At 60.1% G+C, this 13,441-nt stretch overlaps 3 protein-coding genes across 4 annotated transcripts; all 3 read left to right on the forward strand.

Annotated features, from left to right (window-relative positions):
• Nucleotides 1-1,273: 1,273 nt before the first annotated feature.
• Nucleotides 1,274-2,753, forward strand: LOC117641200 (protein obstructor-E; the record flags this gene model as incomplete). Its single annotated transcript, XM_034378347.1, has 4 exons — nt 1,274-1,508; nt 1,693-1,893; nt 1,974-2,169; nt 2,247-2,753. Coding segments are annotated over 4 exons (822 nt in total), but the record flags the coding sequence as incomplete, so codon positions are not given.
• Nucleotides 2,754-4,544: 1,791 nt separating this feature from the next.
• LOC117641571 (protein obstructor-E-like) lies at nt 4,545-7,574 on the forward strand. Of its 2 annotated transcripts, none has more exons than XM_034379027.1 (5): nt 4,545-4,622; nt 5,459-5,659; nt 5,753-5,959; nt 6,033-6,246; nt 7,401-7,574. In XM_034379027.1, the coding sequence occupies exons 1-5, from the start codon at nt 4,571-4,573 to the stop codon at nt 7,501-7,503; spliced, it is 777 nt and encodes a 258-aa protein (XP_034234918.1). In that variant the 5' UTR covers nt 4,545-4,570; the 3' UTR covers nt 7,504-7,574. The 2 variants fall into 2 exon arrangements, with proteins under 2 accessions (XP_034234918.1, XP_034234919.1); XM_034379028.1 differs by lacking the exon at nt 7,401-7,574 and adding an exon at nt 6,472-7,174.
• Nucleotides 7,575-9,958: 2,384 nt separating this feature from the next.
• On the forward strand, nt 9,959-12,497 carry LOC117641572 (protein obstructor-E-like). Its single transcript, XM_034379029.1, has 5 exons — nt 9,959-10,035; nt 10,798-11,028; nt 11,332-11,535; nt 11,716-11,929; nt 12,096-12,497. Exons 1-5 carry the CDS (start codon nt 9,981-9,983, stop codon nt 12,151-12,153), a joined length of 762 nt encoding a protein of 253 aa, XP_034234920.1. The 5' UTR covers nt 9,959-9,980; the 3' UTR covers nt 12,154-12,497.
• The last annotated feature ends 944 nt before the right edge of the window (nt 12,498-13,441 follow it).

Raw genomic sequence — 13,441 nt, forward strand, 5'->3', positions numbered from 1 at the left:
AACCCGGTTAAATAGAAGAGAGAGACGAAATCAGAGCATCACAAGGTGCTGGGGACCGCCGCAACGCCGTGATAGGCCCTTTTTTTGTGGGCGTTGGCCGTTTCCGGCGGCGTTTCCTCGTTTCTTGCCCTGCCTGCAAATGAAATTAAACGCCTGGCTCGGCCGCACTCGGCCGCACTCGGCCAGGCTCGCCCTTTCTTCCGCGTGTGATAGCAACAAGGTGTGCTCAGACTGCATGACCAGCACCAGCACCAGCCGCGGCGGCGCGCCGCTGGTCTGACGCTTTGGGTTCCGGAGTGGTAAAAGGGGATACAGCCGAGTGCGAACGGGAGAAAGGAAGGCCTGCGGAGGGGGAGGGGAGGGGGAGTGGAGTTTGGAAACGAGTCGTGGCGTGCGGAGCAATGCGAAGCGGCGAAGCGGCGAAGGGAGCAACGCGGAAGCGGAGCAGGGCCGGCGGGGCGGGGCGGGGCGGGGCAGCAGAACCACACGGATTTGATGCTCCCACTGGGATTCATGAACTGTACTCCTCGTCGGCCGCGGTACGGGACGGCGACGACGGATGCGACGGCGACCGGCATCGTGGTGGCGCACTGCTTGGCAGTCCCGGGGCGCGACGACGCGACGGGTCCCGTTGTCGCACCTCTTGGGGCCTGATTACGATTCCCGGCGTACCGCACCGCACCGCGTCGCGCCGCGCATGCCACTTCCACTCTCAAAGCGCTTTGCCCGCCCCGCCGCGGCGGCGACCTCAACGCGCGGCCGGCCTGGAGCGCAGCGCTGTTTTCGAACGTTTCGTCTCTATGTCTCTGTCGCCTGCTGCACGCAGGGTAGGGCTGCGAGAGAGGCAGACCGACGGGACGGCTGTTCGGAATCGCTCGGCAGACGGCAGGTCGCGGGTGAACGTTCCCGCCGAGTGCGGCGCGAGCACGGCGTGCCGCTCCGGCGGACGCGGAAGGAACGGCGTACCATGGGTACCCTGACCCTGGGGCACTCCACCGGCACCGCGCCGCCCCCGCACCTCGCGCCGGCCAGCCGAGCCAGCACCAAGGCAGGCGGCGCAGGCGGCCGGTGGGGAGAAAGGCCGTGTTTCTTATCGCACTGCACTCGCGCTGTGCTTTGCTTGAGTTCCATTGAGTTCCTTGAATTTCCCTGAGTTTGGATCACAGTTGTCGATTTCTGGTGCCGGTGTCTGCTGGAAATGAAACATGTTTTGGTGTCCGCAGGCGCCGCCGTGCCGCAGGCCCCTCGCCGCCAGCGGCCCACCCCCGTGGCCCCCAAGGCCACCACGGCGGCCCCCGCGGCCGAGGACGCCGACCTGACGGACGAGTGCCCCGAGCCCAACGGCTACTTCGCAGACGCGTACCAGTGTGACAAGTACTACGACTGCAAGGACGGCAAGATCACGGAGAAGCTCTGCCCGGACGGCATGGTGTTCAACGACTTCAGCCCCGAGCACGAGAAGTGCGACCTGCCCTTCAACATCGACTGCTCCAAGCGACCGGAGAGGCGTACGTATTGTCGAATCAACTGTTGGCCAGTGGCCCCTCCATCTGGCGAGCGATCTTGCCTGGGCAGCCGGTCGGCGCGGCTAGTCCGCTGCGGCGCTGCGCCCGGCGGGTAGGCAGCCCAACCTACCCGACGCCGCGCTGCGAGGCCCCGCGTCTGAGGTTCTAAGCGAGACTGCTGTTGCAGAGCCCCCGAAGCCCGCCCTGCACTGCGTGCGCCAGAACGGCTACTTCGCCCACGAGGAGGCCAACGTGTGCGACAAGTTCTACTTCTGCGTGGACGGCAAGTTCAACATGATCACCTGCCCCAGCGGCCTGGTGTACAGCGAGGCGACGGGCACGTGCACCTGGCCGGACGAGGCCAAGAAGAAGGGCTGCTCCTCGCAAGGTAAGCCACGCCGTCAAAGCAAATGCAAATTGAAAGCGCACAACACTGTTCTAACCGAAGGCTTGCCCGCGACGCCGCAGAGGTGCTCAAATTCTCGTGCCCCAACGTGACCGAGGCGGAGGGCGTGACGCACCCGCGCTACGCCGACCCCGAGGACTGCCAGTACTTCTACGTGTGCGTCAACGGCGTCACCCCGCGCCGCTCGGGCTGCAAGCGCGGCCAGGTGTTCAGCGAGGCCACCAGGACCTGCGACTGGCCGCGGAAGGTGCCGGAGTGGTAAGAACAGACGGACGGATCGCAGTGTAGCGCGTGAAGGAGCGGCCGTACTAACCCTCGCCCCTGTCCGCCCGCAGCAAGGACTGGTACAAGGGCATCCTCACCGACCAGGAGCTGGAGGAGCTGGAGAACCCCAAGCCCAAGGTGCGCGACCCCGCGGCCACGGCGGCCCGACGCGGCACCAAGGGCAGCCGGCCCAAGCCCAAGACCGGCGGCAGGCCGAGGGACGAGCCCAAGGAGGAGGAGGCCGAGCCGGCCGAGCAGTGAGGGTGGTGGCGTCACAGCGTCACAGCGTCACCGCGCGGCCCACATTCGACTGAACCGACTGTTTCGCGATCTGGGCCGTAGCTACGCCTACGGCCGGCAGCGGCCGCGGTTCGAATCCAGGTCGGCTGTAAAATGCGGAGTGAAGCCTACTGCCTACTGCCGCCGGCCCCGAGGCCGAGAACAATGGCAAGTGAAAACAGGAGTAGTGTTTCGTGCAGATTCTGCAATTATTGTTTTCTAGTCTAATTGGTTGCACGCGACGAATGCGACAGAGAAAGGGGGGGAGGGGAGCGAGATACAGAGAGAGAGAGAGAGAGAGAGAGAGAGAGAGAGAGAGAGAGAGAGAGAGAGAGAGAGAGAGAGGGAGAGAGAGAGAAAGGGGAGGGGGGGAGACAGAGAGAGAAGTGTTGATAACGATGGTGGATACTGGGGACGCGACTATTGCAGGCGGGCCCCGGGGGAGTGGAAGGACTAGCCACCGAGCGAGCCGAAAGGACTTTGCCAAAGGATTTCCCTTTCCACCTACACATGGGCTTCCCTTCAGCAGGTTCCAGCCCAACAACAGACTGCCATCGAAATGAGTTCCTGAAAGAACGGACCTCAGAGTACAATCGTACTCCTCACAACATAATTTGCGACTGAAAACCTTGACAAACTTTTGAAATAAATTATTTTTTGAAGAAACCTGAGCATCATTTTTTTGCCCTTCATGACCAACTTTGTGAGGCCACCGCTCCCAAACTAGTTGCGGTCAATAGCCCTCCCGATAGAGGGCACGAAAGAGTAGGGTCTTAAGAATACTAGGGCGTCGAGGGAAGCCTTTTACGGCAACTAGATTGGACACAGTGGCCGCCCAAAGTCAGCAAAATCAGCAAATTTCCGAGATTCGACCACTTTTTGACCAACTTGGTCGGAAAATCGTTGCGGTCAAAGCCAAAATCGTTGTGGTCAACGTCTTCCCGATACAGGGCATGAAAGAGAAGGGTCTTAAGAATACTATGACGTAGAGGGAGGCCTTTTAAGGCTACTAGATTGGACACAGTGGCTACCCAAAGTCAGCAAAATCAGCAAATTTCCGAGATTCGACCACTTTTTGACCAAATTGGTCGGAAAATCGTTGCGGTCAAAGCCAAAATCGTTGTGGTCAACGTCTTCCCGATACAGGGCATGAAAGAGAAGGGTCTTAAGAATACTATGACGTAGAGGGAGGCCTTTTACGGCTACTAGATTGGACACAGTGGCTACCCAAAGTCATAAAAATCAGCAAATTTCCGAGATTCGACCACTTTTTGACACACTTGGTCGGAAAATCGTTGCTGTCAAAGCCAAAATCCTTGTGGTCAACAAACTGTTTTTGACTTTGGGCTGCTTTGGGTGGGCACGGCGTTGACTTTCGGTCTGGTCTGTCTGACTCAGACCTTGTTTTAACGCATTAAATCGGGCGATAGGTTTGGCCTAACGTTACTTCGTGATAAGACTGTCCAGTTTGAGTGTCCCGGAGGGAAAGCGAACTCCAAAGAACTGCTCTCGCGGGCGCGCGGCCGGGGCGGGGTGCACCTCTGACTGTTCCTTAATTAGTCGCGATTACTGGCAAGAAAGCGGCCTTATACGAGCGAGGGGGAAGGGGGGAGGGGCGGCGGGGGCGTCGGCGGGCTGTCCGCGGCCTGATCGACACATTTTGCCAAGTTTCTCTCCACACGTAATTCGTTCCTTGTGATCGGAGCACCCGCACCACTTCCTCCGGCCAGTGAGAGGGAGAGAGAGAAAGGCGGTGGCCGTCTCCGTCGCCGCGACGGCCAGAGGGCCTTCTCGCGACTAGCCTCGGACTAGGCTTCTGGCGTAGTCTTGACCCACGAGGTCGCCCCCTGGGCGGAGGAGGGGAGGGGGAAAACTTAGTCTATTGCAAACCAACCAGAAGTGATAGCAAGTCGGGGCCGCCTCGGATGCAACCAATAGGATCCAGACAGACCGCCGGCGGGGCGGGGCGGGGTGGGGCCGGCGGGGCGAGGTGGGGTGGGGCGGCGGCTGGGGGGTGTTGTGGGGGAGGGGGCACCGAGCGGGCAGGGCTGCGCCGGGCTGCGCCTTGCTCCGCGCGGCCACACGCTCCATCCAGTCCTCCACCGTCCGGGCCACCATGCAGACGACACTCCAGGTCGTGGTTTCCTTCGCCGTGCTGGCCACCGCCTGTGAGTACATGCTCTACTAGCCAGCCCGGGCGACCTCTGCGGCCCTCGGTCTGCCCTCCCGGGCCTGCGGCCCTGCGCAGGGCTCGCACACTTCCAGCCCACCGTGCGTCCTCCGCCGCAGCCACGCCGTGCTCTCGTTTGGGGCTTGGCTGGCCGTGGGCGCCGATCGCGACTTAGCCGTTGCGTCGGCAGGCCTAGCGCAGCCCTAGTGCAGTCCCAGTGCAGCGGGCGCGGCTATCCCAGGGCACTGCCAGGGCACTGCGTGGCGTGCCGTATGAAGTAACAGAATACGCAACGCAGCCACCATTACGGCGACAAAACCTGTCTCGTGTGTGCGCGCGTGTGTAAGTGTGTGCGTGCGCGCCGCGCGCCCCACCACGCTGTTTGGCGCAGGAAGTATTTTCTGTCGCGCCGACGCGGTTTTACCGAGATCGGGATGATCACGTCGAGCCCTGCCTGATCCAGTCTATCCGAACGTCCGTCTGTCCGTCTGTGCGTGTGGCCCGGAAGACCGTTGCGTCACCCCTTCGCCCAACAGCCCCCCTGTGCCTTCCCCTTCTCGGCCTTCTCGGCCTTGAGCGCGAAGAAAGTACCGGGCCGGCCGGCCGGTCGGACAGGCGGGCAGACAGGCGGGCAGACAGGCGGACACGCGTGGGCCGCGCCATGTAACAGGCGGCCACGGCGCCTGCCGCGCGGGCCGGCCCGCCGAACAGCCACGCCGCGGGGCTGCCTACCTCGAGCCCCTACCATTACCATTAAGGGCTGGACCACACATGATCGCATGCCATTTCGGGGCCGCAGCCTGGCCTCACATTCCGCTGCCTCCTTGTTCGCAGTGGCCGCCTTCAAATGCCCCGACGCCAAGTACGACCTGTACGAGGACCCCGTGCAGTGTGACAAGTACTACGAGTGCTACGAGGGCAAGGCCACGGAGAAGCTGTGCCCCGACGGCCTCGTGTTCGACCCCCTCAACCGCAAGATCATCAACCGCTGCGACCAGCCTTTCAACGTGGACTGCGGAGAGCGCACGGAGCTCCGTAAGTCACTTGGTTTCTCTTTCAAAAAGTGAACAGCCAGCCCGATGCTGTCCGGAGAATGAGGCGAAGTGTGCTGACTGTCTTCCGTCGCAGAGGACGCCAAGCCCACCGCCAACTGCCCGCGCCAAAACGGCTTCTTCCCGCACCCCAACCCGGCCGTGTGCGACGTGTTCTACAACTGCATCGACGGCGAGCCCATCGAGAGCCGCTGCCCGCCCGGCCTGCACTTCGACGAGTTCCAGGGCGTGTGCGTGTGGCCCACCTCGGCGGGCCGGCAGGGCTGCCAGGACGCCAACTCCAGTAGGTGTCCCTGCTCGGGGTGGAGCGTGACTGGCGTGAATGGCGTTTTAAATGCTCCGCTTTTTTCCTCCAGACAAACTCAAGGACGGCTTCCAGTGCCCCACCGAGGTGAAGCCCGACAGCAACGGCCAGGCCCTGGCGCACCCCCAGTACGCCCACCCCACCGACTGCCAGAAGTTCTACATCTGCCTGAACGGCGTGCAGCCGCGCGAGCAGGGCTGCTCCCTGGGCGAGGTCTACAACGAGGAGATCGGCAAGTGCGACGACCCGGACAATGTCCCCGAGTGGTGAGTACACTAAGGCCCGTTGCTTTGCGAGTACACTAGAAACCAGTCCGACCGGTGGCTCGTGCCAATAGCGGTACTGTTTTATTCAAACAAGAGAAGCGGGGACTGTTATTTTGCCGTATGGCCTCGGGCCACCTCGGGCCGCCTCGGCTCGGCCGCCCGGGGCGGGGGTGCAGTGCCGTGCAGTGCCGTGCAGTGTCTCGACGATGTTGTTGTTTGTTTCAGTGCCGACTGGTACAAGGACGACCCCGAGGTGGCCGAGCTCAAGGCGAAGGCGGCCGCCAAGGCAGCCAAGAAGAACAAGAACAACTAAACGTCGAACGTGACCACGCGAGGGCAGCTTTAACCCATGCCTCTGTCTAATCAAAATAACTTAAGTCCCGAAAACCAAAACCAAAAAAATCAGGACAGCTATAATAGTGCATCGAAAGACTCCGCCTAAAAGTAATTAGTCAAAGTTCGGCAGCCGTTCATGAAAACGAAAAACGCGGAACAACTGTTTCGGTTACGTGGTTCGTTAAAAAAAGAGGCCGTTGTCGGCCGCATCTCGCTGCCTGGTCATTTTTGCCGCGATCGCCGAACGAAAATAATGCCTCGGTTGCGCAACGAGGCGGAGTCAGAGCCAGAGCCGGGCGGAGCGCGGAGCGGGAACCGAGGGAGCCGCCCGCTACCCGCTAGCCTCTTAGCCTGTTCCCAAAGGTCACCGGGTGACAATATTGGGCGACGACCAGTTCCAGTGGGTCACAAGTACAACGAGTCAGACTGATAGAAAGATGTTGCCACGTGGAGGGAGGAAGAGAGGGCACCGTTTATTTTGCACATCTTGCATTTTTCATAGTCATCTTGCTAATTGTAAGTGTTTTTTTTTTCTACTATCATGTTTGTAAATACGCGTCACAATAAATGTTTTTTTATTATTATTACGAAACGAGTACGTCGTTCATTGCCACGATCTCTACGCACACCATTGAACGGAAGAACACGGCCACCCCTCGGGAAATGTGTTTCAATTTGTTCTGTTCGACAAGGCGTCGTTTTCCCGAAAAGCCTTCGTCGCGTTTCGTTGGCGACCACAAGGCTGTCGCAACGGCCCTGGCGAGGCCTGTGGTCGCGCAGTGCCGCGGCCCTCAACCTCGTGCCTTTTCTCTTTGCAGCAAGGACTTCTACAAGGACCACCCCCAGTTTAAGGAACTCTACACGGACGAGGACGGCGACGGCAAGAAGGACTTCGGCAAGAAGAGGGTCTTCCACAGCTGAAACACGGACTGACTTGTACCCAGCTCGCCCATAACGTTTAAGGATTTTAATAAATTGACAAAAACAGAAAAGGTTGATGTTGGTTCAGTTTCCTGAGAATCCCATGAAAACGCCTACGCAAGTCGGCAAAAAAGTCACTTTTTGTACGACACATTCTGCTTGTTTGCCGGTCGAAATGATAAGGATTTGGCTTTATCGACGAGGAAATTGCGAGTGCCTCTGGCACCTTCGCCAGTTACGGGCCCATCAGCTCGCTCGCGCTGCTCCGCCACGCACTCACTCACACACTCACAAAGTTGCATTAATGGCCAGATTGGCAAAAGAGTATGAGAAATGGGCGTCCCGTGAAAGGGACCGCGTTCCAGCCGTTCCACTCTGACGTAACAATTTCTCATACGAGTTTAATAAGGAGTGCGATGCCAAGCGCGGTTGGCAGTAGTTTGTCACCCCATTAGGGTGCGTTCGGAACGGTTCGGCACGGCCGGGGCGCTTCGGAACCCCCCGGACGGGTCCGCCGTCCCGTCCCGCCGGCCGGCGGCGGCCTGCCTTGCCTGTGGCCTGCCTTGCCAGCGGGTGCGACAGAGAGGCGACGACGCGGCGAAGGCGTCCTGCTGCAGCGCTGCAGCGGCGCGCGGGGGCAAGAAGGACAAGAAGCGCCTCATCCGAGTAACGGACCCGGCTAGACCGCCTGCGCCGATAAGAGGATGGCTCCGCTGCTCGCAGTCCGGAGCAGAGCGCGCAGGGAGCGGGGCGTGGCGCGGTGCAACCCTTTTTCACTTGACACTGACTGGGCGAAAGCTCGATGGCGCCGTCTAGCTGCGCCGAGCTGCGCGCTGTGCGGGACTTCCCCGTGGAAATGCCTCCGAGAAATTTGAAAGGGAAAAGAAAAAAATTTGAACTCTACACCCCCTCCCCAGTCTTAATGGGGAGGCCTCCTGCTTTACTTCGGTGTTCGGGATGGGAACCGGTGCTATCAGGTACCTGGGGTTAATCCCGTCAGCGACTCTAAGCGTTCGCCGGGGGACCCAGTAGGACCCCAAAGCTCAGGCAGCTGGGTGAGAGCACCCAGTACGAAGCTCTTTGAGGGGCGGGACGTAGAGTGAGACGACAGAGAGACAGAGAGAGACTCAGACAGAGAAGAGGTTTGGTGGGAGCTTTTTGTTTTCGTAGGGTTGGTTGTGTACCCCATGGTACCCCCACTGTCCGGCGCTCCCGTACCGAACATACAGCGTTTTAGGCCAGCTTCAAAGGACTTATCATCGCCTCCCCGACGGATCGAGGAGGCACCACCCGCAACCACACACCGGGTGGTCTGGATTGATGGATCAAATACGCCATCGCTCCAGTGCCGAGGCCAACCCGCCGAAGCGGATTGCTTTTTAGACACCCACAGCGGAGTGGCCAGGTGAATGTGACTCTGACCACTACGCTATCACGCTTGTACGTCTGGCAGCGTGTTGGACGACGGGTTTGAGTTGCACTGGGAGGAAGGCGGTCGAAAAATGTAATGAAATGATGGGATTCGATCCCCGGACCCCACCATCGGGATCACACGACTTTACGCTCTCGGCCACCAGGGCCCATGATGAGGGGACCGGCGTGAGGTGGGTTCTTGACGCAACAGGACTCGACTGACCCGGTCAAAATTTCGCATGAAGTTGGGGGAGTCGAACCGCCGACCCTAGTATTATGAATCGACGCCTCTACTCCCTGGACCACCACGTCCCATGTACGGAGTGGGCTCACGTTCACGGGTTTCAACCGCACTGGGTGAGGCAGTAAAATTAAATGGAAATATTTGTTAGGAGTCGAACCTCCGGCATGTGGGTCTGTTGCACACGGCTCCGCTCGGATGGCCTCGAACCACCACCCTTAGGATAGTAAGTCGAAAAAACGTATGTGACGCAGGTATTCGAACGCCCGCCTGCGGTAACTCGATCCCACGTCTCTAACCTCTCGGCTATCACAGCAGTTGTGAAACGCGACGGATCATCTGCTTTCATTAACGTTCGTTGAATGAGATTTTTTTGTCGTGCACCGCGAACTCTAAGTCCCCCCTCGCCTCGTCCCGCCTGGCGGCGGCCACCGGTTGACAAAGCCCCGGTTGTCATCCGCCCCCGCGGCCCACAGCGAGGCCCACAGCGAGGCCCGCAGCAAGGCCCGGCCGGGCTGCTCGGCGCACAAATTCTGTAAGAAGGAATGTTGAAAGTGCGCGCTACGCGTCATGAAGTAACGGATTTGAAAACGGCTCGGCGCCTCTTTGCGGTGGGGAGGAGGGGACGAACGTGACGAGAGCGACGGCCACCTCCTGTACCCGGGGGCCTGGGGGCCCAGGGGGCCCAGGGGCCCTAGAGGGGGCGGTGGAGGGGGGCGGGGCCGAGGCAGCAGGCAGGCCTGAGGCAGGCTTGGTACACCCGGGCCGGTGAGTACCGTCGTGCCAGTCGTCGTCGGGCACCCCAAGCAGCCGCACCATCGCCATGCAGGTCCTCCTGTGGGTCGCCGCCCTCGCCGCCGCGCCGGCACTGGTGTCCGGTGAGCATCCCGTCGAACAGCCGCGGCTGTGTCAAGATTAAGTTGGGCTTGGATAGGCCTGGTAAATCTGGAGAAGTAGTACCAAGGTGTTAATTGGCTTGTCACAAAACCGTTCAAACTTGAAATCGAAAAAAAAGGCCAATTTAAAAGCCGGTCCGAAATGCGCTGAAATTTGGTGTGTCGGCTGCCCTCCAGTCCAGTCCTGGTGCAACCGGCTGTTTTTGTTGTGAGCCCCGGAAGTCCTTACCGCCCGGACGGCAGCTTTTCGACCAATTGATGCCAACTAAATCGGTGGCTTAGGTAATCGCCCCCTTTCCCGTCGATCGACTCGCGTTGGCTTCGGCTCCACCAACGGCAGCGCGGCGGCGCCAAGTCGAACAACAACATAAAGTTCGCAGGGACTTTATTTTTGTCCGTGTTCTGGACTGATGCGCTGTTGTGACGTTGGCTTCATACGGGAAAATAGAGAGTATTGAATGTCCTGCCAAAATTATTCCAAATTTTTTCGGGTCATATTACTCGTCCAAAAAAGGGGCTTTAAGGGTGCAGAATCTAGAGTTACCTAAAGTCAATGGCAACTTCGGAATGCTTTGAATGGGTACTCGCGACTCACTTTGATAAGGGCGATGCTTACTACTTCACAAGGTAGTAAACACCTGCGGCCATTAAGATGTACCCAGCCAAGCACGAAGCTGTCTGTAGATGTGCGCCTGATGTAAACCCAGCCAGCAATCGTCACAATGAGAGCTTTTCTGCCCGCAGCCGCGCCACAACACCAGGACGCCGCCGCGCCCGCGCCCTCCGCCTACAAGTGCCCCGAGCCCAACGGGGTGTACCCCGACCCCTACCAGTGCGACCTGTACTACAAGTGCACCAAGGGGGTGGCCGAGGAGAAGCTGTGCCCGGACGGCCTGGTGTTCGACGACGAGAAGACGAGCCACGAGCGCTGCGACATCCCCGCCAACGTCGAGTGTGGCGACCGTCGGGAGCTGCGTGAGTATACCGTCTGAAGCCGTCACACAGTGGGCCAGAACACCGGCGAAGGCGGCCTATTCAAGACGCGTTTTGAGCCCCAGAGTCACTAAACAGGACTCGAATCGAACGTGTGACCCCACCAATGGATTGCTCTCCGAACGAGGAATCCATTGGTGGGGTCGGTGGGGTCACACGTTCGGTTCGACTCCCATTTAGCCACAGCTCAAAACGTGTCTAGAATTCTGGCCGCCTCCACCGGTCGGGCTCACTGTGCGCCAGTGTAGTACCGCATTGCTGACCACGTTGCCGTCGCCCTTGCAGAGGAGCCCAAGAGCACCAAGGAGTGCCCGAGGGCCAACGGCTACTTCCGGCACGCCGACCCCACGGCCTGCGACAAGTTCGTCAACTGCGTGGAGGGCGTGGCGCACGTGCTGCCCTGCCCGCCGGGCCTCATCTACGACGACGTGCGCGCCACGTGTGCCTGGCCGCACGAGACCAAGCGCGAGTGCGGGGTCGCGAAGCGCGGTGAGTCACCCGCCGGCCTGGTGGCCCCGTCGCCCCGTCTCCGTCGCACGCACGGGGCGGCCCGGCCTGGGCCCGGCAGTCCCGTCGGGTGCGACAGAGACGGAGCGACTTTTCGGAACTACTCGGCTGCCGCGGCCACGGCTGAGCTCAAATTGATCCCGCTTGTTGCGCGCGTTGCAGACGCCCTGGAGGACGGCTTCTCGTGCCCCGAGGGCGAGGTGATGGGCCCCACCGGCAGGCCGCTGCCCCACCCCACCTTCCCGCACGCCGACGACTGCCAGAAGTTCTACATCTGCAGGAACGGCGTGGTGCCCCAGCCCGGCTCCTGCCCCTACGGCGAGGTCTACAACGAGGAGACCTTCAAGTGCGACGAGCCCAGCAACGTCCAGGGATGGTGAGTGCTTCATCACCAGTGCGCGTCGGCCGGTGGCGTGGTTACAGTGTGGTGCAGGAGGCGCGGCTTGCCGTCGGCCTGCCACAGCGCGGGATGCGGGATTCCGACGCTCAAGTCGTGCAGTGGAATTTATAACCTTACATCACCGATGTCTTTTTTTTTTCAGTGAAAAATGGTACGAGAGTGGTAACGCGAAGCCCCCTCCACCCGCCAGCGAGGTGTAGGGCCCGCGAGGCCCGCGGCGGCCCCGCCAGCCCCGCCAGCCCCGCCCGTCCAACGACTGAAGCACACCGCCACCATCCCATGCATCCACGCATCCCCATGACTCATAGTTAAGTCAAGCTGAGGCGTTTTCAAGCATTACTGTGATGTTAACGTATTTCATACTGACAACGTAGAATCTCTAAGCCTGCCTCCACCGGCCCGGTGGATCCACATCGCCGGTGCCTCTAGCTCACCTTAGCTAAGCCAAACATTGTTTTTATATACTTTCAAAATAGTTTAAGAATTAGTAAGGTCCTATGTGTGTAAGTTTTTTTTAACGTTAATAAATTTTATTTCTGTTTAATTCCGTTTTCACTCGCTGCGTGACTCCCCACCCCTGCTAATCCCCGCCGCGAACGCGGAACGACATGCAACACTCTCAATCACGCAATATGTGCGTTTCTCCTGTTTCTCCTCGACTCGGTGCCGCCGCGTCGCGCCGCGGTTGACTGACGTGACCAGAGGAAATCCCGAGAAATCCGACCCAAAGTCGGATCGAAAGAAGCGCCGCTCTTTGGCGTCGGCGCGGTGCTCCAGTTAGTCGAGAATTGAATCCGACGGCCAGGAAGCGAAGGCAGAGAGGGCGGGGCAGAGAGCGTTGCCAACTGCAGAGCCACCGACATCACTCGATGGTGTACAGTGAGTTTACTCAAAGTGTCTAAGTTTCAACCTCAAGCCCCGACCTGACACTGGACAGAAGAAAACTGATCTGCGTCGGTCGGAGAGCTTCTCGGCCAACCGCCTGCTTCTGGACTGGGCCTGGAGTCCAGACTCTGGAGCAGTGCGAAGGGCAGCGGGCGGCCGGGTCCTGGAAGGCCTGGAAGCAGGCCTGGAAGCCTGGAAGGGACATTAACGGCGAACTCTGATCTTTGCGCCGGCCGGCCGGGCTCGGGTCCGGGAGGCTTCCCGGCGGCCGGTCGACGGCAAGACGGGCCGGCGACGCGGACGCTTCGGCACCCCGGCGACCTTGGGCGGCCTCGGGGCCGCGCCGGGCAGCCGCCACGGACCGCCACAGACCGCCACGCCCCGCACACTCCAAGCGCGTGCGGTATGAAAAGTTGCGCGTAACGTTTTGTCGAAAGCGAAGCGCGCCAAGGCGCCAAGCAACGCCTCCTTTAATGGGGTCACCTTTAATTAGCAGTGCAGGAAGCAGCGCTCCCGATCTGCATGTTACACCGCATCCGCGACGCATCCGCGACTACAACGCATCAGTAGTGCGGAGCAGGAACTGAGAAACGCGTGGTGCAG

The sequence above is a fragment of the Thrips palmi genome, unplaced genomic scaffold, assembly GCF_012932325.1.
Source record: "Thrips palmi isolate BJ-2018 unplaced genomic scaffold, TpBJ-2018v1 HiC_scaffold_15, whole genome shotgun sequence".
NCBI lineage: Eukaryota > Metazoa > Arthropoda > Insecta > Thysanoptera > Thripidae > Thrips > Thrips palmi.